Here is a 23,583-nt window from a genome sequence, read left to right on the forward strand (position 1 = left end):
ATCTGGAGTCTTTATATACATCAATTACACAAGATGAGACGCTGGGAACAATCCATAAACGTTTACAAAACAATCTGACCGATAAAAGAACACACATTTCCTTCATAGTTAACGTTATCAATGAAAGCAATCTTTTTAAGATCTACTGTATTTACAGATCATTGGTATGTCTATGGGAAGCACCTTTGCTTCCAGTATAGTGAATCTCTGTATTCACCAATTTGAATGCCAGCAAGTTTATTCAGATCTGAATCCCTTCCAACAGAATTTGAAGATTTGGAGACGTTACATCAATGATGTACTTATAGTGCGTGAAGGCACTTTGGAAGGGATACATGCATTTCACGTGTTTAAATACTATAAATGACCACATTAGCTTCACCTGCGAATACAGTAAAGGAAAGTTACCATTCCTGGATTTATTACTGTACCCAAAAGATGGTAGAATGCATTCTAAACTTTTCAAGAAACCTATGGCACAGATCTCACTTCTGTTATGTGACAGTTTTCATCCCAAGTCATTATAGGGAACCAGCATGTTAGGCACTTTTTGCGAGTAAAATGAAGGAATTGTTCCGATGTTGATCAATTTGACAAACATTCTGATTTGTTGAAGCAACAACTCGCAACCAGAAAATTGCGCATAACAACAGTGATGCTCTTTTGGAGACCCTTCAACGTTCAAAAGGAGGATAGATTGCTTTGTGTGAGTACCTTTAGTAGCATAACTACTTCTGTCAAAAAGAGCATTTTGAAGAATTGGCATATACGGATTACTGGTGAACTAGAGATGAATAAACCTATGTTTGCTTTTAGACGTGGTAAGAATCTTAAAGACACTCTAGTACACACAAGACCTAAGCCTTAAATATCAAATACTCTGACAACTTTATGGGCTATGCCTAAAGTGAAGGTACATTTACCCTGTGGTTCCTGTTCAATATGCGAGTTCACAATCCCAGCTACATCTATAGAATGTGGACTGAATACGCCTTGCGAATTGAGACAGCACACCAATTGTAATAGCAGCAGTGTGATAAACCTCTTGAGATGCCCCTGTGGATTTCCATATGTGGGTATGACAGCAAGAAAAGTGAGGTAGAGAATTATTGAACACTGCAGCACAATTCGTTGTTGACAAAATAACACCAAATTAACCGGACATTACCCTACAGCAGAGGACTTTAATCTGTGCGGCACAACCCCCAGGGGGGCTGTGGAGGCCTGGGAAGGGGGTCGCGCATTCCCCAGCTTCCCTTGTAACACCCTAGATTCTAGGGTGTTATAAATGCTCAAATAAATACATTGGCTCATGGTTTTTATAGCCGATTAAAGCTTACGTTAATTGATTAATTGATCAATCTCCGAAATGCCCATCTGTTAAGTTCTCCCAGTATGCACAGAGTACATCTGGCCTCCTACTTCCTGTACATGGCGCATGCCCACCTGTGGTATCCACATAGATCACACGCACATCTACACACAGAGACAAATGGGCACCCATACACGGAGACCAACACACACATGCATAGAGGCAGCCAAACATATCAGTACCCTTGCACAATAATCAGCATACATATAGACACCAGTGCACACAGGACAATGGGCATTTAGGCACACACGTGCACAAGTAAATAAAACAACCGAAATGAATGCAGGTACCCAGAGAAATAAACACTGAATGACTCATGTACATAGTTCACATACAGGTACACATGACATACCAGCAAATACACAGACTCCATGCACACAGATCCGTAGGCATACAGAAACCCTTGCACACACACTACCACACACACGCACCCTTGAACATAGGCTCAGAGACACAAACATTCCAACACACACACACTAACAGATAGACACCGATGCCCACAGATTGTGGTTACCCAAAGGCCTCCCAGCGCTAGAACAGTCTATAATATCAACATTTCACCTGTTGCACATACAGTCACCAAGCAGAGAGAACAATAGACATACAAACTGCAATCCACGCAGACCGTCACACAGGTATCCAAGCGCAGAGAGCAATATACACACAGGCTTCAATGGACACAGACTAACACACAGGCATCCAAGCAAAAAGAACAATAGACTTAGAGACACCAATGCACACAGACTAACACACAGGCATCCAAATAGAGAGAACAACAGACAAACAGACACTGATGCACAAAGGCATCCAAGCAGATAGAACAATAGTCTTACAGACACCGATGCACACAGACTAACACACAGGCATCCAAGCACAGAGAACAATGGACACACAGGCTTCAAATTCCCAATAGCAAAATGAAAGCAATAAAATAAACTGGCAAAACAAAGAGGCACCAGAGGTCGCACAGGGCGTGCTTCCACGGTACAGACTAAGCTTGTTGATAAACGTGCAATCTATGCTCCAAGGCAAACCAAAAGGACAGGAATGCACCGTATTTCATAAATACTGTGCATTCCAACCCTTTCACAATAGCATAGGGCAGCGCAGCAAGAAGACTTGCAGCGCTGCCCTATGCCAATTCCTCATAAATGAGGCCCTTTGTTTTTAGCGACACCTTTGACTACACCCTCACGCTCACTGACCTTTGGTTTGCTAAACACTGTTTAATACTAATTCCCCACTGTAAAAATTGTTTGCTGTGGGAATTAGGGGCTGTGGGAATTCGATAGTTGTCTATGATGAGGAGTACCAGGTTCTAGACATTTTCGTCAAAAGGGGATCTTAAGCCTAAAAACGTTTGACAAGGGGGTCTCTGCATCAAAATGTTTGAAAACCTCTGCCCTACAGAGTGCCAAACTGAAGACTGCCTTTTTTAGACAGTGATTGACAAACTGATGATACGGAACCAGTTGGAGAATCCTAAACAATGTCTAATTCATAAAGAACAGAGATGGATCTACTGATTGCGCAGCCACATAGTTGGTCTAAATTAGGATATCTCATGGATGAGCCTATCTAAGGCATAACTTTAGCATCCCTTATAGACTCGATTGTGTCCACTGACGATTATTTGGCTTCAGTTTATAATGACAACTGATTTAAGAGAGCCTTTCATTTGTCATATATTGTAATTAACACCACATATTGACTTTTAATAGTCATATGTAATGTATTACCGTCTATTACCATCTGTGTTTTGAAGATGGCACTACAGAAGATGTTGTCATTTTTTTATGCCAGACAATAGTTTCTAGTGTATTTGTGAAGATTAGATCATATTTTTTTTATAGTTGCTGTGTTTTTTTAACATCCAGTGGATCATAGGATGGTGTCCCCTTTCACTTTAAACAAATACTGACGCTAACACAGTGGTAGCGTTATCGTTGGAGGCTAATATGCCTCTTGTACCAAACTACAGTCTCCATAATCCTCGCACGTCATGTCATCAAGATGCTAGCTGCTAAACTTTAATGGGTCACTATGAGATGGACGTGAAGAACAGCCAAAGCTACAGAGTTGAGCTAAGGGCTCTGCCTCCTTATTATGAAGGGCATTGATTCTTCCGTTTTCTGATTCACATGACAGTTGTAGCACTCTCAATTGTTTGTTTCGCATGCCTTTCACTGCTCATATGGAACCTTATTACTCTCCATACGAGAACCGTGTTCATTTTTCGTTACGAAGATTGGTTTGAAGAATTGAAGTTGATCTGCTTCCCCCTTATGGCGTAGTTTACAGATGGGATAATAATACTGTTGGTGTCGTCTTCAAACCTGTGTCTCTCTGTCTATATCCTTTTCTTTATACCCTTTAGCCCTGTTTATTTCCATCAAATAAGGTTTGTCTTGAAGCCTAGCATCCGTCTTGAGAGCGGGTTAGTAATTTAAACTTTTTTTTTTTCATTCTTTTTATTAACAGCTTGAAGCAAGTAATGGTCAACACAAGTTTGCAGTACAATTATTCCAGTGCACCATGAAAACACAAAGCCGACAGTTCACGATTAAATGTTAGAGTGAGTACATTAGCCTATACAAACCAATCATATTTCCATTTCCCCGACTACGGGCTGAGGTTGGGGAGGTTCGCAGATGTTCCCTCTGTAGTCATTCCAGTTTGACCACACCGCCCCCCATTTCTGAGGGCAACCTCGTGCCATGTACACTGTCTTCTCTTGGAGCATGCACCAATCCATATCTTTTTTTCTAGGAGCCAATTCTTGGGGCCTCGGTCGCCCCCCACAGTCTAGCAATGTTGCGTTTTGCCACCGTCTGCCCCAGGGTCACCCATAGCCTCCCCTTCGCTGGCAGGTCGGTGGGTTCCCAGATGTTCATGAGGCACCGCTCCTCCTCCATTCTCAATTCCACCCCCCACACTTCTTGCATACATCGCATCACCCGTTTCCAGTAGGTCTGTAGCACTGGGTACTCCCATACTATGTGAAAGAAGGTTCCTACCCCCTCGCATCCCCTTCTACAGAGACTGTCCTCACTACGTCCCATCAGCTGCAGTCGTGTACCAGAAATATTAACCCGATGCAGTATTTTGAGCTGAATGAGTCGGAGCCTGGCTGATATCGCCGCCTCCTTAGGGGAGGCAAGCGCACTCCTCCTCGTCAATTTCCAGTCTGTCTGCCTCCCACTTCCCTTTAAGAGCTAGCAACAGGTCTGGAGAGTTGTTGATTAGCTTTTTATATGTGAGGGAGATTGCATGTTCCGGGAGATGCCCATCTAGCAGCCTATCCTCCAGGGGGGAGGCTTTTGGGGGTGTGGTCCCTGGTGGAATATTCTTCTGGAGGGAGTTCCTAACCTGCAGGTATCGGAAGTACTCCGATTGTGCGAGTTCATAAGTTGCCTGAAGAGAGGCAAAGGACTTAACTCCGTCCGGACCCCAAAGGTCCCCGACTCGAGAGATGCCAAAAATATCCCAGTTATGGAATCCCTTGGAGCGGCCCAGATTTCCCAGCCTCTCAGATGCCCTGAGCGGGGTGGCCATGGTAAGCATGTTTGCCCAACCCAGTTTCCACTGTACTGTGTGCCATAGTTGGACCGAATGTTTAGTTGGCCCTGTGAGTGGCTATCTGCCCGGTTTTGAATAGAGCGCCGCCTCGAAGTTACCACCCGGAAGGAGCCACCGGTCCATTCCATATCCCGTGTCGCCGCCATCACAATATGTGCCCTGGTTAATGGCCGAGAGGTGTGCGGCCCAGTGGTACTTGCATATGTCCGGGAGCGCTATACCCCCGTTGAACCATCCAAGTGTTAATTTCTGTAGCGATATTCTGGGAGTGCCTGACCACAGGAGGTCTCTCTGGGCGGCCTCAATGGCCGCAAAGTATGACTGCGGGACCAGGTTGGGGTAATTCTGTAGGGCATAGAGGAATCGCGGCAATGCCATCATTTTAAAAAGAGCCGCTCGGCCCAGTAGGGAGTTTCTGCCAGGTAACAGAGTCTTGTTTCAAGTGCTGGAGAGGCGGCAGCAGATTCTTCTCAAACATTGTGGCCTTATCTTTGGAGATAAAGATTCCCAGATGCTTAAAGCCGTCCTCAGCCACCGTGATCGGGCAGTCTCTAGGAACAACGGGGGGTCTCCGTGGAGGACATATAGAAGGGATTTACTCCAATTGATACTGTAGCCCGAATTCTTCCCAAAGTTAGTGAAGATGTCCAGGGCTACCATCAGGGACCTCCGAGGCCGCGAAAGGTAGATGAGGATGTCGTATGCGTAAAGTGAGATCCTATCCTCCCAGCCATCGGCCCACCGAAGCCCCTTCAAAGAAACGTCCTGTCAAATCCAGACGGCAAGTGGCTGAAGCGAGAGGGCAAACAGCAAGGGAGAGAGGGGGCATCCCTGCCATGTTCCCATTCCCAGTGAAAAGGCCTCAGAGGTTTTATTGTTGACGGTAACCTGTGCCAAGGGCTCAGAGTAAAGGAGGCGCACCCACCCTATGAAATTAGGGCCGAAGCCCAGTTTCCGAAGCGCCACCATCATGTAGGGCCATTCAAGCGTATTGAACGCCATCGGAGCGTCGAGTGAGACCACAATCGCGGCCTCCTGGATAGTATGGCACCTCTCCATCACCCCATTAAGACGGCGGAGGTTGAGCGCGGTGTTTCTGTGAGGCATGAACCCCGATTGATCCGGGTGGATCAGCGTGTTCAAGACTGGCTGAAGTCTGTTGGCGAGCACCTTGGCTAGTATTTTGGGCTCCGCATTCAATAAGGAGATTGGCCTGTAGGCGGCACAGGAGTCCCTTGGTTTACCTTTTTTCGGGATGGCCACGATTGTGGCTAACCGTTGATCCCGCAGTAACACTCCCTTTTCCCTACTCTCCTCGAACATACGCTTGAGGTATGGAGTAAGGCCATCCGGCTTGAGCTTGTAGAGCTCAATCGGGAGGCCATTGGGCCCGAGGGCCTACCCGGGCGAAGATCCCTAATCGTCCGCCCCAGCTCATCCAGGGTAAGTGGCGCCTCCAGGGTGTTCCTCTCGACGTCCGATAGAGCCGGAATCCGAATGTCGGCTAATAAGGCAACAGAGTCCTCCTCCGGGCGATCAGACCTCCTACTATACACCCGCTCAAAGTGACATGCAAATTCAGCGACAATATCGTGGGGTTCAGTGAGGACGGTACCGTAGTCAGTCCTAAGCTCAGCCACTACCCTGTTAGCCTGCTGTTTTTTGTCAAGCCAGGCGATGAGTTTACCCACACTATCGCCTTGGTCATAAATTCTACCCTCCCTGTCTCGTGCCAGTGTCTTAGCAGCGTCCGTGGCCAGGGCCCTATACTCCGCCGCCTTAAGTTGCATCCGATGGGCAGTCCCCGGATCCCCGTCAGTCTGCACGGCCTTTTCTAATTCAATAAGAGCTGTCTCAATGGTCACCATCTGCGCCTCCTTTTCTTTGCGCCGGCCTGCTATCGCCGACAGGGCCTCCCCCCTAAGGACAGTGTTGAAAGCCTCCCACAAAACCACAGAGGATTCCACTGAGTCGTCATTACTCTCAAAGTATTGATCTATGGAGTGAGATAGTTTCCTTCTCAGTTCGTCACTTTGGAGATACCAGGCATTAAAAGGAGCCATACAGCCCTCCCGCTGTTCCCCTATTGTGAGATGGGCCAACAGTGGGGAGTGGTCCGATATACCTCTCGCCATGTGCGTTACTTCTTGAATTGTAGTGCCCTGCTGCATAGGAGTAAGGATGTAGTCTAAGCGGGAGAAAGAGCGGTGTGGACCAGAAAATAATGTGTATTGTTTATGTGTTGGGTGTTTGAGGCGCCAAATATCTGTGATCCTGAATGCCTCTATGAAGTTGGCTAGCCACCTGCGCCCCATTGGAATATCTTTAGGTGGATGTCTGTCGAGGTCTCCTGAAGCCACCGCATTGAAGACGCCCCCAACTATGAGTTGAACGTCAGGGAGGGAAAGGAGAAACCTGCCCAGATCTTGATAGGACTTGGTCTGAAGTCCCGGCAGAATATATACCGAGACCAGGTTTAGCCTATGCCCCTCCCATTTACCTGAGACAGCCGCAAATCGGCCCTGTGGGTCAGTTTCTGCATGGTCAATAACAAGGGGGAAGTTACGACGGAGAAGGATTCCCACCCCCCGGGACCCAGAGGTGAAGCCGAAATGAGTGGTCAAGGAGTACCCCCATCGGTTCATGGCGTGACACGTTTTTCCCAGCAAGCGGGTCTCCTGCAGCAATACAGCATCGGGGAGATGACATCTGACAAATTGCAATACAATGGTACGTTTTAGCTTATCCCCCAACCCTTTCACATTCCTACTCAGGATCTTTAGGCTTTTGTCCCACTTTTTAGCCATAACCATTTCTCACTGGAGAGCCAGCCCTGTGTAAGCTGATGCACTGTACAACTCTGCAATGACAGTCCCGGTGCGACCATACCAACCGCCTCTCCCCACCCCCGACCTCCCTCCTTTCCCTCCCCCCCACAACAACACAACTCCCAATACCCCCAATCGCTTCCCCCCTCCCACCAACTCCCCCCACCCTGCTTCCCTGCTCCGTAGGTTTAGAACTACCCACATCCCCAATTAGCAGAGCGCCTTTCGACCCAACTCGGAATAGGGCAAAAATTAACAATACCCCACTCCCTCCCTACTAGTCCTTTCCTATGAGGATCGTGCACCAGCCCAAACTCTAGCCGCCACCCTCCCCCCCTCCACCCCACTGCTTTCTTTATTTGACCCAACTTGCCCCCTCCGCTACTCCGACATGCCACACCAGGCATGAATCAGCACCACCTCCCTGGCGGTCATCGATTAAGCCCGCCATGGTCAGAGCAGGGCAGGCGGACAGTCTGAGGAGGAGGGAGTGTACCAGTAGCCACAACAGTCCGATACTGGGCCCCACTTCTTTAGCGGAGGCATGCTCACACTCCCCCCCACCCCCACATCAAAACTGACTAGAAGAAGATCCCCACTTGACCCGCCCCTCAGTGCCAAGTCACAGAATACTTTACAACATGGAGAGGTTCACTGCCGAAGTTCTGTCCTCTTCAGGGATTGGATGCCTCTTGAAGGGTCCCCCAGCGCGGGCTCGCCGACCTCGACCTCCAGGAGCGCTGACTCTGTCCATCAACTTCCGTCCTCCCCACCGTAGATGCTGGCCACGCTGCTTGAGTGTCCCGCCAATTGTCCCCATCAGATCTGTCTCACGGCCGTGCCGACTGGAGATCAATCCATTCCAGGACCCCTGATGGCGAGGTGAAGAACAGGGATTTACCCCCTGCGATAACCTTCAATTTGGCCGGGAAAAACATCATGTACTTAATTCCTCTCTCCCGCAACGCCGCCTTGACGCTGATGAAGGAGCGCCGTTCCCTTTGCACTTGTAGGGTGAAATCCGGAAAGAACCGGATAGTGGCTTTCTCATTGCTCAGGTCTCCCACTTGTCTGGCCGTCTGCAAAATGGCATCCCTATCCCTAAAGTTCAGGATTTTGGCAATGATGGTCCTAGGCGGAGCCCCTGGCTTGGGTTTGGGGACAGGCGCACGATGGGCCCGCCCGATAGTGAAGATTTTTGACAGCCGCATAGGTTTCAGATGGTTAAGGATCAAGTCCTCTAGGAATAGTTCCACGCTGGGCCCCTCCAAATTTTCCGGCACACCCACGACGCAGATGTTACTCCTGCGGGCGCCCTCTTCCTGGTCCTCAAGGCGCATGGCCATCTGGCGATGTTGGTGCACTAGTTCGTTCAACCTGTGTTCCATTGCCTTGGACGAGGACTGTAGTTCACGGATATCAGCCTCATTGGTTTTAGCCTTCTCTGAGGTTTTATTGAGGTCCGCCATGAGCAGGTTAACTTCGATGGAGACTTTCTCAATTTTTGTTTTGAGGGTGGCGCCAAGTGTTTGTATAGCTGCCGTGATAGAAGCCAGCGACGGTTCTTTCTGCCCGGCCGGCTCGCCCGATGCGCCCTCAGGTTGCGGTAAACCCTTTTGAACCGTGTACTTGTCCAGTTTATTGTATTGCATGGCTGTGGCTTGCTTGGGCCGCATTTTGGCTAGGAACGGCTGTATCAGCGCAGCAGGGAGTCTGATGCCTTCGGGCGGGCAGTTCGCCCCCTCAACTAGGGTCGCCAGCGTCTCCTCCCGCCGTTCCCCAAACACCAGGCCACTCGTGCTCTCCTCGCCACACCAGTAGACGATGCCTCCAGTCCACCTGTCGCCTATTTACTGTGCGGGGCCACAGAAGTCGTCTCCACCCACGACCAGTTAGAAGGGCCGTCTGCACAGCAACGCACAGTAGAGCAGCGGTAACAGGCTCTTGACGGATCTTTGGAGGGCAAAGGGTGACGGCTCCGCGGAGCTATGGGCTAGGCGGCCATCTTCGTTGGCGCCTGGCCACGCCCCCCCCAATTTAAACTTTTAAGCATGGTTTTTTGGGGTGATTTTCCTAATTCATACGCACGCGGAATTATCAGGCACCGCCCACTGGAGCAGGACAGTACATGGAGGGAGGTGTTGCTCAAGTCCCAACTGAAAGATACAAAATGCTCCGTTGCCCATACAAACGAAATTACTACAATCAAGGGGAGACACGTAAAGAGGAGCTTTTGCACAGCTGTGGTGTTCTAGGAATCCCTCCTTCTCGTGTCACAGTTATTGAACACAGAAACTTTCGTGATATCCCTGATGCAGAGTGGGACCCTCAGCTCCTATCCTCGTTCATCCTGCAGCACCTACGGCAGAATCACAACACAATGGTGCTAACCTTCGACGAGGGAGGCGTGAGTGGACACATCAACCATATTTCTCTTTTCAACGCTGTACGGTACCTGCTCTCGGAAGGAAAGCTGAATGCAGGTTCTGTTCTCATTCTGGAGTCTATAAGCATCTTTAGGAAGTATTTGTCTATTCTGGATGTACCAATCAGCTGGCTCCAAACCGATGACATCCTCTTCATGCTCACAGCGCAAGAGTACAAGCAAGCAAAGAGAGCAATGATGTGCCACAAGAGTCAGCTCCTTTGGTTCCGGCACGCATACCTGCTTTTCTCACGGTATATGTGGATCAACTCACTCAACTTCTTTTCAAGTAAAGGGCAGATTTGGGAACCGCAGGAGAGCATGGACACGGATAAGAAAACCAGATGAACGCAGAGCTCCCCAATGCACACTTCCGGGTTGATGTACGTTCCACAACTGCACCTTCCGCACGTGGCAAACTCTTTGGATTGTTACTCCTTGTTCTTACTGAACTCAGTTGTTTTATTAAGTGCTGCATACTGCAATTTTATAATACTGTTACATTGTTTAACTTCGGAAAGGAGCAAAGGAAATAAAGTTGTAAAATACCTTGTAACAGACTATTTTTTCCCCATACGTATGTAAAATAACTTACTGTGGTTTAATTCATACTACAACCTCTTTGAAACTGGGTTCGGTTGTTTTGTCCTAGTTCCTGTCCATAATGGTTTTGTTTTTATCATTGTTTTAGGTGCTGAGAATAGTTGACTTTTGTGAATTGCCACTTTGATGGATGTTATAAGTATCCAACCATTATTTTTCACTTATTGGCTCGTTTTGGCAGAGTGACTACCTATTTGTCCTGATGAATGCTCAGAACCCCCGGATAGGGACCTGAGGAGTGCAGAAACATGCTGACCGGGTTTGTATTGGGTTAGGTTAAAGGATCTCATTCCCCTCTGAGTTTTAATCTGCCTACTGGGGTCTGCCTCATTCCCCTCTGAGTTCTAATCTGCCTCCTGGGGTCTGCTTATAAAGTAATTTGTCCACCATAAGGCAGGGGGTTATTTTAGGGCTCGGGTTGGGAGTAGGATGGGTTCGGGGAAGATTTTTGCCCTCGGGGCATTATAGTGCTCAGCGCGGGGGGGGTGCAGGGGCTGGGTTCAGAGTAGATTTTTGCCCTGGGAGCTTGTTCAGGCTCACGGTGGGGGGCAGGGGTTGGGGTATATAGGTACGTTTTGACCACACATACATCTTTGCCGTACATGCCTTAACAAATGCATATTTCGTTGTAAAGGCATGCGTTGTAAAGGCATATGTGTGGTTAAGATTTGCTTGGTTAAGACCGCCTTGAGCCAGTATGCGTGGTAACGGCATGCGTAGTGCGTCACACAACCGGTAGTTTTAAGTTCGTTTTGCTTTGCATTCACTTTGCACTTACATTTTAACTCACTATATCACTTCTATGATATATCATAGTGATTATGTTTTGGTCCAAATTCAGGCCAATCAGGCGTCAGCACCCTCTTAGAATGTTCTTTTCAGGGGCTCAGGCCCTCAGATTTTCTAGCGCACGTCGTGTGAAGGGAGTCTCCCTGAGCTCTGCTCAGTTTTCCTCTCTTTTCTTCTCAGAAATCCAATTTTAGGATGTCTACTACCAAGAAGTCCCTCTTCAGTTCTTGTGGATCCTGTGGAAAGCAGAGACTTCATTCTGAGGATCTTCATAAAAAATGTTTTTATTGCCTATATCCTGAACATCAAGTGAAGAATTGCAAGATATGTAGAACCTTCTCTCAGAAGACCCTGAAGGACAGAGAAGGCCGTCTCCTTCTGTGGCTACAGAAGTTGAAGACTTTAGAGAACACTCTCTCAGATGTGCACTGTCTGCGGCACTGTCGACCGCTCGGCAGCAGTGCAAGGCAGCTGAAAGAGCCTGGCGATCACAATATGATTCTGTGGCAAGGCTGACATACAAGACAGCCGTTAAGGCCTATCATCGGGACATACGCCTAGGAAAAAAAGCCTATCTTGCGGGGAGGATAGAGGCTGCCTCTAACTCCTGTAAGGAGATTTTTACCATTGTCAGAGAATGTATGGCCCCTCGATCTAATGCATCCCAAGGTATGCCTTCTGAGTCCTGGGCTTCTGATCTTGCAAACTTTTTTACTAGCAAGATTAAACTTATCCAGGATTCTTTTTATTTGGAGGCGCCCGTGGGACTGACCGATCCCGAGGACGATTCGGGCTTATCGGCCCCTCTGGGCCCTGTGCTGGCCGTTTTCCCATCTATCTCAGCCCCTGCTTCCCTGGCGCTTATGGGCAATCTTAAATCTGGGTCGCCTTTGGACCCCTGCCCTGCCAAATTCTTGGCAAAAATGGCGGAAGCTATTAACCCGCTGGCGAATCCACTCCTGAATCTCTCGTTGAGCCAGGGAGTGGTTCCGCAGGCCTGGAAGCAGGCAATGGTCCTCCCTTTGCTGAAGAAGCCTGGTCTCAATCCTGAGGCTCTGGCAAATTATAGGCCGATCTCTCTCCTGCCGGCTTTTACGAAAATTTTGGAGAAGCATGTGCACATGGTGCTCTCCAATTTTCTGGAAACTCATGAGATTCTGCATGCCACTCAATCTGGCTTCCGCCCCAATCTAAGTACGGAGACCGCGCTCCTGGAAGTGTCTGAAGCCATTAAAGGGGCACTGGACTCCGGGGGCAAAGCCATGCTGGTTATGTTAGATCTGTCGGCGGCCTTCGACACCGTCCCCCATGAGGGCCTTCTCGCAAGACTATGAGATTGGCCTACGGGGGACGGTGCTCAGCTGGTTTTCATCTTTCCTAGCTGGCCGCCGACAAACGGTCTGGGCCTCCCCAGACGCTGCCGTGATGCCGCCATTGGGAGTCGGGGTTCCACAGGGCTCTGTATTGAGCCCGACTCTTTTTAACATCTTTATGGCCCCTCTGGCGGCGTTGGCGGAGTCGTTCGGGGCCCAGATCGTATCCTACGCCGACGACACCCAGCTCTTCTTTTCTTGTAAGAAGGGAGGAGACTTTGATGGAGAGAGTATCCGGGATTGCCTTGGGGCTGTTTTTAAATGGTTCCAGCTGAACAGCCTCAAGTGCAACTCAGATAAGTCTGAGGTACTCTTCTTCCGGTGTGCGTCGGATCCGGACTGGCAGGCTTGGTGGCCCATTAACATGTTCCCTCCGTCTTGTTCATCCCATGTAGCTAAGAACTTGGGGGTCAAGATGGATAAGGGTCTGACGCTAAGGTCCCAGATCCTAGGTGTGACGGGTACATGTTTCGGCCTCCTCAAGATGCTCCGGAAGTTTCTGCCTCTTCTGTCTGAGGAACATAGGAAGTTGACCGTGCAGGCTCTGATCGGCTCAAGATTGGATTACTCCAACGTCCTCTACTTGGGCCTGCCAGAGTATCTGCTGCAGCGGCTTCAAGTTGTGCAGAATGCGGCCGCGAGGGCCATCTATGGCCTAAACAGGCGAGCCAGCGCTCCTGGCCTTTTGCAGACCCTACATTGGCTGCCTATCCGAAAACGGATTGCCTTCAAGGCGTTAACTTTGGCCTATAAAGCTCTTCATGCTGTGGGAGCTAAGTACCTCCAAAGGAGACTTGCCTTTTACCACCCGGCTCGCTCTCTCAGATCAGAATCTCTGTTTCTGGTGGCTGTGCCGCGTGTAAAGAGAGCCCGCATTGGAGGCCGCTCCTTTGGATTGCTGGCGCCACAGTTGTGGAATACTCTGCCGCTGACACTTCGCGGAGCTACTAATTTACTTGCTTTCAGGAACGGCCTTAAAACCTGGCTGTTTGCCCTCTAGGCTGTTTTTTTTCTTCTGCTCTGCTCTCTACTAAGTTGTTTTATTACTGTGTTGTGTTATTCTGCTGTAGGTCTCATTATCAAAAGCGCCGGGACACTCTTTTTGAGTAGCCGCGCGCTATATAAGAATAAATATAACATAACATAACATAACATAACATGTGGAGAGTGTGTCTTCCATCAAAACTTCGTCATCTTTGAAGAGAACCAGTGAACATCAAAAGGTATCTCCTAAACCTAAAGTGATGAAGAAACATCACATGGATCAACCTTCAACTGCAAGAGGGGTGAGTTCTCCCCCTCAGAGTCTTGCTGCACCTGTTACGCCCTCGAGATCTGACTCTTAGGCGTCAAAGACTCCATTGACGCAGTTTTTACCTCAAAAACTGCTCATCTCTTCGACGACTTCATTGTCGCTTCCCCCGTCGGCGAGAGCTGCCGTCGTTGCGTCTATGTCGATGACTTCTACATCTTTATCTATGAAGCCGGCTATGATCCTGTCGTCTGCATCTTCACCATCGACGGTTGTATCTGTAAAGGTGAGACCTATTTCATCTACAATACCTCTGACCTTGTCGACGGTGTCAACCAAGCAGAAGAAGAGGAAGATTTCATCAACGCTTTCTTTGTCGTCGACGGTGGCCTCGTCGGCGGTGGCTTCAGTGGCGGTGGCTTCGTCGGCGGTGGCTTCATCGGCGGTAGCTTCGTCGACCGGGGCTTCGTCGACAGGGCTTCGTCAACGGTGGCTTTAGCACCATTGAACTCTTCAAGTTCTCTACTTCAGCGGCGCCACTCTTCTTTAGAGACACTAATGCCGATTCAAGCACCTTCCCAACCTCCAGCAGAGTTATTTTCTTCAGATGATGAAGACTCTGAAGATGATAGTAGATTCCGGGCTGCTCCCAGTCCTTCTGAACTGCTAAGAAAGTGTCAAGACTCGGTTGAGGATGAAGACCTGGAGGAAGAAGAGGAGGAAGATTATTCTACTTGTGGCACGCAACCTGAACCAGAACCTCTCATGGCACAGATGCCTTTAACACTTATTTCAAACCTACAGTACATGCTGGATGATTACAACCGCCGCTTTCCAAGGTCAGTGCAGGCCTCTCCAGCACCCCAAACACATATTCACACTACTAAAGACTCATTAATCACACCTTCTGTGTCGACAACCAAGACGCAACATCAAGATACTCCTCAGGTTATAGAAGACGTCAATGTTGATGATGATGAAAGAGAGGAGGGTGAGCTGGATGACAGGTCCATTCTTTCAGAATGGGACAACTACCAAATTCAAACACCTTCTCCTACTCCAGCTCCTCTAGATTCTCCACCAGTAGACATTGGCAGTTTTTATTTGCTCATGGAAAGAGCAGCAAAAAGATTTCAACTTCCTATGGCGACAACAGAAGAAGATTGTTTTCTATATGATTTTAAAGAACAGTCTCAAAAACAAGTGCGTTCTATCCCCATCATTGACTTCATTTGGCAAGAAGGGCTTAAAATCATGCAAAATCCCAATTCTATCCCAGCCATTCTGCCGAGGCTAGACAAAAAATACAAAGCACCTACAAATACACCTGCTTGTTTAATTTCTCAAACAAAGCCTGATTCCATTAATACGCAGGCAGCGTCGATCTAGAAATCCTTCATCTCCGATATCTTCACCACCTGACAGAGAAGGTAGGCGCCTTGATGCTATAGGTCAAAAAATTTCTACAATGGCAGCAACTACAGTTCGTGCAGCCAATTCAATGGCCATTCTTGCTCGTTATGACCGGCAGATGTGGTCGGACATTTCCTCTCTAGTACAATTGATACCAGAATCCTCGAAGGCAGAGGCATTAAAAATTCTTCATGAAGGAGAGAGAATTTCTTCTGAATAGATTGATTGTTCTATAGATGTATGTTCCACTGGTATCCGCCCTTTAGCTGGTGCTGCTGTTCTCAGGAGACAGGGCAGGCTAAAGGCCACGTCTTTTCGTCAAGAGGTACAGACGAAAATATTAGACATGCCTTATGATGACATATTTATATTTGGCCAACACTTTGACGATGCCCTTCAAACAATAAAGAAAGACACCGACACGGCCCGTGCTCTCGGAACTCTCCAATTCAAAATGCAAACTTTTAGAGGCGCAAGAGGTTGTGGATCCTCGTCTTCCTTTTGAGGAAATTCCAGTCAGTACAAACAAGGACAACAACGTTACTCCTCCCAAGGTCAGCAGTCATACAGGCAACAGCATTGTTCGTCCTATAGACAATACAGAGGCAAATCCTCTTACAGAGGAAAGGACTCTTCCAAAAAACAATGACTTGCTCCACTCACCATCTCTAACTCCGCCCTTTTGTTCAAGGGTTGGAGGTCGAATCTCTCACTTTTACTCAAAATGGTCACTGATTACTACAGATCAATGGGTTCTGGATATTGTATGCAAGGGACATGCATTGGAGTTTCTAAAGATGCCTCCCACTTCTCCACCAAGAGGTCCTCCTCCTGCCCACCTGAAAGAACTTTTAAACCATGTCACAATTCTGTTAAGAAAAGGTGCGATCGAAGTGGTACCAAAACTACAAAGAGGCAGAGGATTTTATTCAAGGTTCTTCCTCATACAGAAAAAGTCGAGTGAATGGCGCCCCATCCTGGACTTACGTGCCCTAAACAAATACATCAAAAAGCAAACGTTTCGCATGTTATCCCTTCATGAGGTGCTACCTCTGCTATCCCAAGGAGAGTATATGACAACTTTGGATCTCCAAGTTCCTTTTTTTCATCTTCCAATTCTGCGGAGGCACAGAATATTTCTCAGATTCAGAGTAGCAGGAAAGGACTACCAATTCAAGGTTCTTCCATTCGGCCTTCGTTCCGCTCCCCGTGTGTTCACCAAAGTCCTCGCACCATTGGCAGCTTACCTTCACCTACAAGGAGTGAAAATCTTTCCATACCTGGACGACTGCCTGCTAAAGGCATGATCATTCGAGCAGGCTTCCAAACATACTCAAATCTGCGAGTCCCTCTTTCAGTCTCTGGGCCTCACATTCAACATGGAAAAATATAATTTTCTCCCTGCTCAAAACAGGCTGTTCTTGGGAGCCATTCTAGACACCAAGCTAGCAAAAGCTTTTGTGTCACACGAAAGACGCCTGCGTCTTCGCAACTTAGCAGCCTCCCTCCTATCAAAAGACCCTGCTTCTGTCCGACAGTTGAAATCTTTCCTTGGGATGTTGTCCTCTTGCATCCCTCTTGTCCCTCACTGCCGGCTAAAAATTAGACCTATTCAAGTCACATCTCAAATGAAAAAAGGTCTCTTGTGGTGGACTCTCGAAAAGAACATCTCTTTACGTTGTCCGTTCCTGATGGACGCCCCAAGCTTCACTCTCACAACAGATGCATCCCTAGAAGGCTGGGGTGCACATCTTCAGGGGCTAACAGTAAAAGGAAAGTGGAACATTCAGCAAAGGACCTGGCACATCAATCTACTAGAGTTGCTGGCTATTATTCTAGCACTAAAAGCGTTCCGTTCCATCATACAAAGAGCATCAGTGTTGGTTCGAACGGACAACACAACATGCATACACTACATAAACAAACAAGGAGGCACAAGATCCATCCTACTGTCCCATCAGGCTCAGCAGATTTGGGATTGGCCGATTCAACATCAAGTCGTCCTTTCAGCAGTGCATGTTCCGGGAGCGTCAAACAATCTTGTGGAGTCACTGAGCAGGTCTTCTACAACCAACCACGAGTGGGAATTGCATCAAGCCACACTGGATCACATTTTTCAGGTATGGGGGTCGCCCAAATCTGGATCTGTTTGCAACACATCTGAACCGCAAATTCCTGTTCTATGCAAGTTGGCTTCCCCAACCAGAGTCATGCGGAAATGCCTTTTTGATGAATTGGTCGAAAATATATGCCTACACTTTTCCACCAATACCTCTAGTTCCCAGGGACCTTCGAAAAATGAGGAAGGAACCCTGTCACATTATTCTAATAGCTCCCAGATGGCCTCGACAAGTATGGTTCACGGAACTCCTGCTTCTGTCTCAGTGCGACTCGATCATTCTTCGCCCTCTTCCGAATGGTCTAACCATGGATCAGGGCCAAGTTTGTCATCCCGACCCAGCATCTCTACGCTTAGCGGCTTGGAACCTGAGCACTATGAATTTCTGAATTTAGACATTCCTTCAGATTGCAGAGAGGTCCTAGCAAATGCGAGAGCAGCTGCCTTTCTTTTTACACTTGGCAAAGTTGGACCTCTCGTTTGCTATCTTAAAAGTTTTTCTAGCAGCAATTTCACGGTTCCGTCAAGATGGCTCTAACTCTCTTTACTCTTCCAGAGTCATTCAGCATTGTATAGGCACAACTAATGAAACATCTGTTTGAGCCACTCCATAAGGTCGATCTTAAATACATTACTTGGAAGACTTCTTTACTTCTGGCTCTCACTTCCTCACGTCGAGTCAGTAACATACAGGCGTTTACTACTAAACCCCCTTTTCTTCAGTTTACCAAAGACTCAGTCTTGCTCCGCACCAATCCAGCCTTTATCCCCAAAGTGCCATCAGACTTACACCTCAATGAACCAGTTGTTTTAAAGTTATTTTTCCTAATCCTCAGACACCGGCAGAAAGAGCACTTCATTCTTTAGATATTAAGAGGTGTCTAAAGTTCTACCTTCAAAGGACGGCTACAATATGCAAGTCTGACCAGCTGTTTGTGTCCTACGGGCGGATGTGAAAAGGACATCCAGTCACCAAACAAACAATTGTGCGCTGGATATCTGCTACGATTGCTTTGTGCCATCAGCATCGGGGAACCACTTACCGCAACTGTTAGAGCGCATTCTACTTGAAAAGTTTCCTCTTCTACAGTTCTGTTTGCTGGTGTGCCTCTTCATCACATTTGCAGAGCTGCAACATGGTCCAGCAGGCAAACCTTTAAGAGATATTACTGTCTGGATGCTGTGGAGCAAGCAGTCCTACGAAATCTTTTAAAATAAGGTGAGCCTCTGTTGCTTCCCTCCTCCTATGTACAAGGTACTTTCTTTTTCTTTGATATATACTTCAGTCTTTTCGTACTGTATATTATTATGATTATTATTATAATTGTCATTATCATTATATTGAATGAGTACCTTGTATTGTTCTAACTCTACTGCTCAGTATTCTTATTCAAGCATGTGAATCTATGAAAGACACCCCAATACTGTAGAAGAACAAAAGTTACTTACCTATAAACTGTGGTTCTCCAGTATTGGTGTCTTTCATAGATTCACATGCGACCCACCCTTCCCCCCCCATAGGCTCTCTTTTTATCCCTTGGCTCTATATTACCCTTGTGCTACGAAAATCTGAGGGCCTGAGCCACTGAGGAGAACATTCTAAGAGGGTGCTGATGCCTGATTGGCCGGAATTTGTACCAAAACATAATGGCTATGATATATCATAGAAGTGATATGTGTCTATCTAGGAAAAATTGTATGTTTTTTTGCTTTCTCTATGTATATATGCTTGTGTTATGGCTACATTGCTATTTTATGTACCCTAGGACTCCCACTTCGACGACAGGGAATATTCAAGCATGTGAATCTATGAAAGACACTAACACTGGAAAACCACAGTTTACAGGTAAGTAACTTTTGTTCTTCTCAAAGGGATACCACATGACTACATGTAAAACCCCTCAAAGAGCTCCTTCAATTGCCTCCTTTGGGATTGAGCAGGAAGTTGTAGCCCACATCATTGAAGTTTTATCCTTGGTGTGAGGAGAGGCCCAATGATCAAGCATGCCTCCTTAGGGTGGGTGGGTGAGGAATTTCAAATTAAAAAGAAAAAGACTTCTTGAGTTATAGGATTGTTCGACCTCAAGCACCACATTACTGACTGCATCTCTTTATGTTGTATTTAGAAGCTTTGGGTAACTGATGCATTTTTAGGTCATAATCGTTACCTTGACCCTCTTGCATTATGATTTGCCTATAGGCCAGCCAGGTCAGTTATGCAACTATACTTGTCTCCTTCATGTGCGATGATTTCATGTACCTTTCAAGGTTAGTATCTCCCAGATCTATGTCAAGGGGAACAATAATCTATCCAACATGGCTTCCAAATAAATCAAATGGGGCGCCATAACATTTTGAGTGATTTTAAAAATAGGATAAAAAACCCTCCCTATACATTCACATCTGGCGAGCAGTGTGAAGCGCTGGCCAAATTCTTTGTCCTGAAAGTGGATACCATTTACAAATCTTTCCCCAGCTGCCCTACAGATCAGGTTGCCACCCCAGTTCCTCTGCCTATTAACACTTTATCGGCCATTCCCACCATCACTGAGGATGAGCTTCTTGCTCTAAGTAGTAGGTTCAAATCAGGATCTCCTTTAGACCCTATGCGGCCGGATCTCGTCGGGGATTGTCTTCGGGTCCTTCTCGATCCTTTATGCCAAGTGATCAACTCCTCTTTTACCTCGTCGGTGGTACCACAGGCTTGGAAACTAGCCAGGGTGGTCCCCCTACTGAAAAAATCCTCTCTTGACCCCACTAAACCCGAAAATTTTAGGCCGATATCTCTCCAGCCCTGGGCCGCCAAAGTGGCGGAGGCCTACGCCAACAACATCCTCTCGAGCTTTCTGAACAGCAATAGTATTCTGGATCCCTCTCAGACGGGTTTCCATACCGGACATAGTACCGAGACCGCACTCCTGGCGGTATGCGAACATCTGCGGTCTATCTTGGATGAGGGTCAAACTGTGGCGCTGATCTTGCTTGATCTCACCGCCGCGTTTGATACCGTCTCCCATCAGATTCTTCTGCGCCGCCTGGAGGAGGCTGGGGTAGCGGGCCTGGCCTTGGACTGGTTTCGTTCCTTTCTTGCAGACAGGGCGTTTTAGGTCACAGCTCCCCCTTTTCTTTCCCATGTCCATCTTAGCAAGCAGGGGGTTCCAAGGCTCAGACTTGAGCCCCTGCTTGTTTAACCTCTATGTCCAGCCTTTGGCGAGAGTAGCGCGTGAAGTTGGCTTGACCTTGGTGTCATACGCCGACGACACTCAACTGGTGGTAGCCCTCTCAGATGGCGTTGTCCATGGCCCTGCGCAGTTTCGGACTGGGCTTGAGGTGATTGCTGAGTGGATGACCACTAACTGTTTACAACTTAATGCTAGTAAATCTGAGGTGCTGTTGGTGGGTAGAAACAAGGACCTTTGGAGCACTCAGTGGTGGCCGACATCTATGGGTAATGCTCCTACCCCGAAGCCAGTGGTAAAATCTGGGGATCTGGCTGGATTCCACTCTTGGGTTCCAGGAACACACAAAAAAGGTGGCTGGTACCTGTTTCGGTCTCTTACAAGGCCTTAGGCCCATCCTTGGATTTTTTGATCCGGCCACACGCCAGCTGATAGTTCAGGCTACTATCCTCTCGCGCATAGACTATGCGAATTCCCTTCCGTTAGGGGCTAATAAGGTGGATGTGCACCGCTTGCAGAGAGTTCAAAACGCTGCTGCACGGGTTCTGCTTGGGCTCCCTAGATTTTGTTCTACGTCGGGCGCCATCAGGCGACTACATTGGCTGCCCGTGCAAAAAAGGATTGAATTTAAAGCACTTTGCCTAGCGTTTAAAATCTTTAAATTTTCTTCCCCAGAAATCCTATCTAAACTGCTGACTCCATACGTTCCCAACCGCCAATTACGTTCAGTGGAGCAGCTGTTGGCGGTGGTCCCCCGGGTGAAACGTGCTAGAACCAGGGGGAGGTCTTTCTGTCATTTGGCCGCGAGGCTGTGGAACTCCCTTCCTGTTCAGATCCGCCATCTGGATGGTTTGTTCCCCTTCCGTAAGGCCATAAAAACTTTTCTGTTCCCCTGTCAATAACTATGCTACCTCTGCTTTTTCCCTCTAGCGCCGGGACGCCCCTTTGCTGGGGCTGCTGCGCGCTCTATAAAATTACCTAATAATAATAATAATAATATTGGTAAAGTCCATTCATTGCACACAAAAAAAAAACAAAGTGTACCGATGTCGATTGTGCCAAATCAGTGTCTCAAATGTTCTTGTGGATACACATTCCTGCAGATTCCTCACCTTATGAATACTGCTTGCAGGCTTCAGACTGCCTGCAAACATTTTGCCCAGAAATGAACCACCAGTTTTGCTGGGTGATGCCTCGTATTTCCAGCCACTACTGTGCCTCTAGACATTATATTACTGGAGAACATTACATGCGTGCTGATATCAGTTCCTGTTTTCTTCACCTCGTAAACACAGTACTGAGCTCTCTCTATTGGGCTCCATGAACACATTTCTCAGGTTTTCACAGCGAATCGGTCTGATGTCTTGAAGTGACAGAAATGCATTCAAAAGAAGTGTGGTTAATCCTCCTGAAGATTTATTGTACGAACAAGAACATAAGGAGTACATGTGATGGAAGCTAGAGCGCTCGCTCGTAAAGACCTCACGCAGAAAGAATGCACCAGATGTGAGTTCAAGAGGTGGTTTGAGTGCTCCTGATGTCCATTGATGTACACCTTGCACAGGAATCCAAAACGAGCAAAGACCGAGACACGCTGCAATTCAGAGAAATTGGCGTCGCTTGAACAAAGTAAGCCACAAACCTCCTTTGCCTTCATGCACCAAGCCTTTTAAAATGATGCAAAACTGGTTGACAATGTACCTTACATTTGAAGAATGGGCCCAATAAACTCATTGCCAAATATGAAATGACAGAAATAAACACAAAGGAAGTGGGGCTAATCCAAATGAAGACATGTTGTAGAAACACACACATAGAGAGTACAGCAGCAAAAGGCCCAGGAGAGGGGAACAACTTACTTATCACTTTTAACCATTAGCAAAGAACATTCTATTAGATCATTCTAATAAAGAACATATTTGAAGTCAATAAAAAACCAGCTTCTACGTATATTCTAAAGAATGTCATAACAACCAATAAATGCCAGTATACCATGTGGCTCTAACAAGGTCCTCTCGTTTTTAAACTTTGCAGACAGTGCTACAAGATGGTTTTTTTTGGCACCCTAAAATGGCAGCATATGCTTGCTGGGGTCAGAACACAACCTAGCAGCCTGACACTCCTGCACCTCAAAGGCCCTCAGAGAACAAGAGCCCAAGTTATTCTTTCATCTAAGGCCCATACGAGACTGACATACGAGCCCCCTGTGCCACAGGTTTGTCACCTTCCAGGGAATGCTCTCCTAAGAGACCTTGCCAGAAAAAATAAACAGAAAAAGTACCATTCGAAGGAGAAGTATTTTTCTTCTTTGAGGAAGTTGCCTATTCCTGGGATTATTAGGTTTCTCAATTTCAATCCCTGATGCCAAACTCTTCCTTGGCTTTCGGTGGCTCCCCTGCGCCTAAAATGATGAGACCTAAGATTCAGGGTCCATTAGCGGAACCCAAGCAGGTCTATGCCTTCTGGATCGCTGAATCATTCGAGGATGGCTCTGCAGACCTTTGGTTTATCTTCACAAGGTTGAGTTAATTCCTGCAGGCTTGACAAGTCTGGCAGCTGACACCTCTAGCAACAGCACCTCCATCGACGTGAGCTTCACACCTATGGCAAAGACTAAACTGGTTGAGGCGCCAACCCAATTCAATTTTTTT

The 23,583-nt window shown here is 47.4% G+C and overlaps 2 protein-coding genes across 2 annotated transcripts in view; both read left to right on the forward strand.

Moving 5' to 3' along the window:
* Nucleotides 1-23,583, forward strand: part of IDUA (alpha-L-iduronidase) — a 1,961,268-nt gene that overhangs the window by 1,445,304 nt on the left and 492,381 nt on the right. The gene's annotated exons all lie outside the window — the stretch shown is intronic.
* On the forward strand, nt 9,950-10,552 carry LOC144819138 (N-acetylglucosaminyl-phosphatidylinositol de-N-acetylase-like). The gene has a single exon (XM_078677121.1). The coding sequence runs from the start codon at nt 9,950-9,952 to the stop codon at nt 10,550-10,552; it is 603 nt and encodes a 200-aa protein (XP_078533247.1).

The sequence above is a fragment of the Lissotriton helveticus genome, chromosome 2_1, assembly GCF_964261635.1.
Source record: "Lissotriton helveticus chromosome 2_1, aLisHel1.1, whole genome shotgun sequence".
NCBI classification, from domain to species: domain Eukaryota; kingdom Metazoa; phylum Chordata; class Amphibia; order Caudata; family Salamandridae; genus Lissotriton; species Lissotriton helveticus.

Coding starts and splice junctions, on each gene's coding strand:
- LOC144819138 (XM_078677121.1), top strand. CDS start 9,950: ATGCTCCGTTGCCCATACAAACGAAATTACTACAATCAAGGGGAGACA.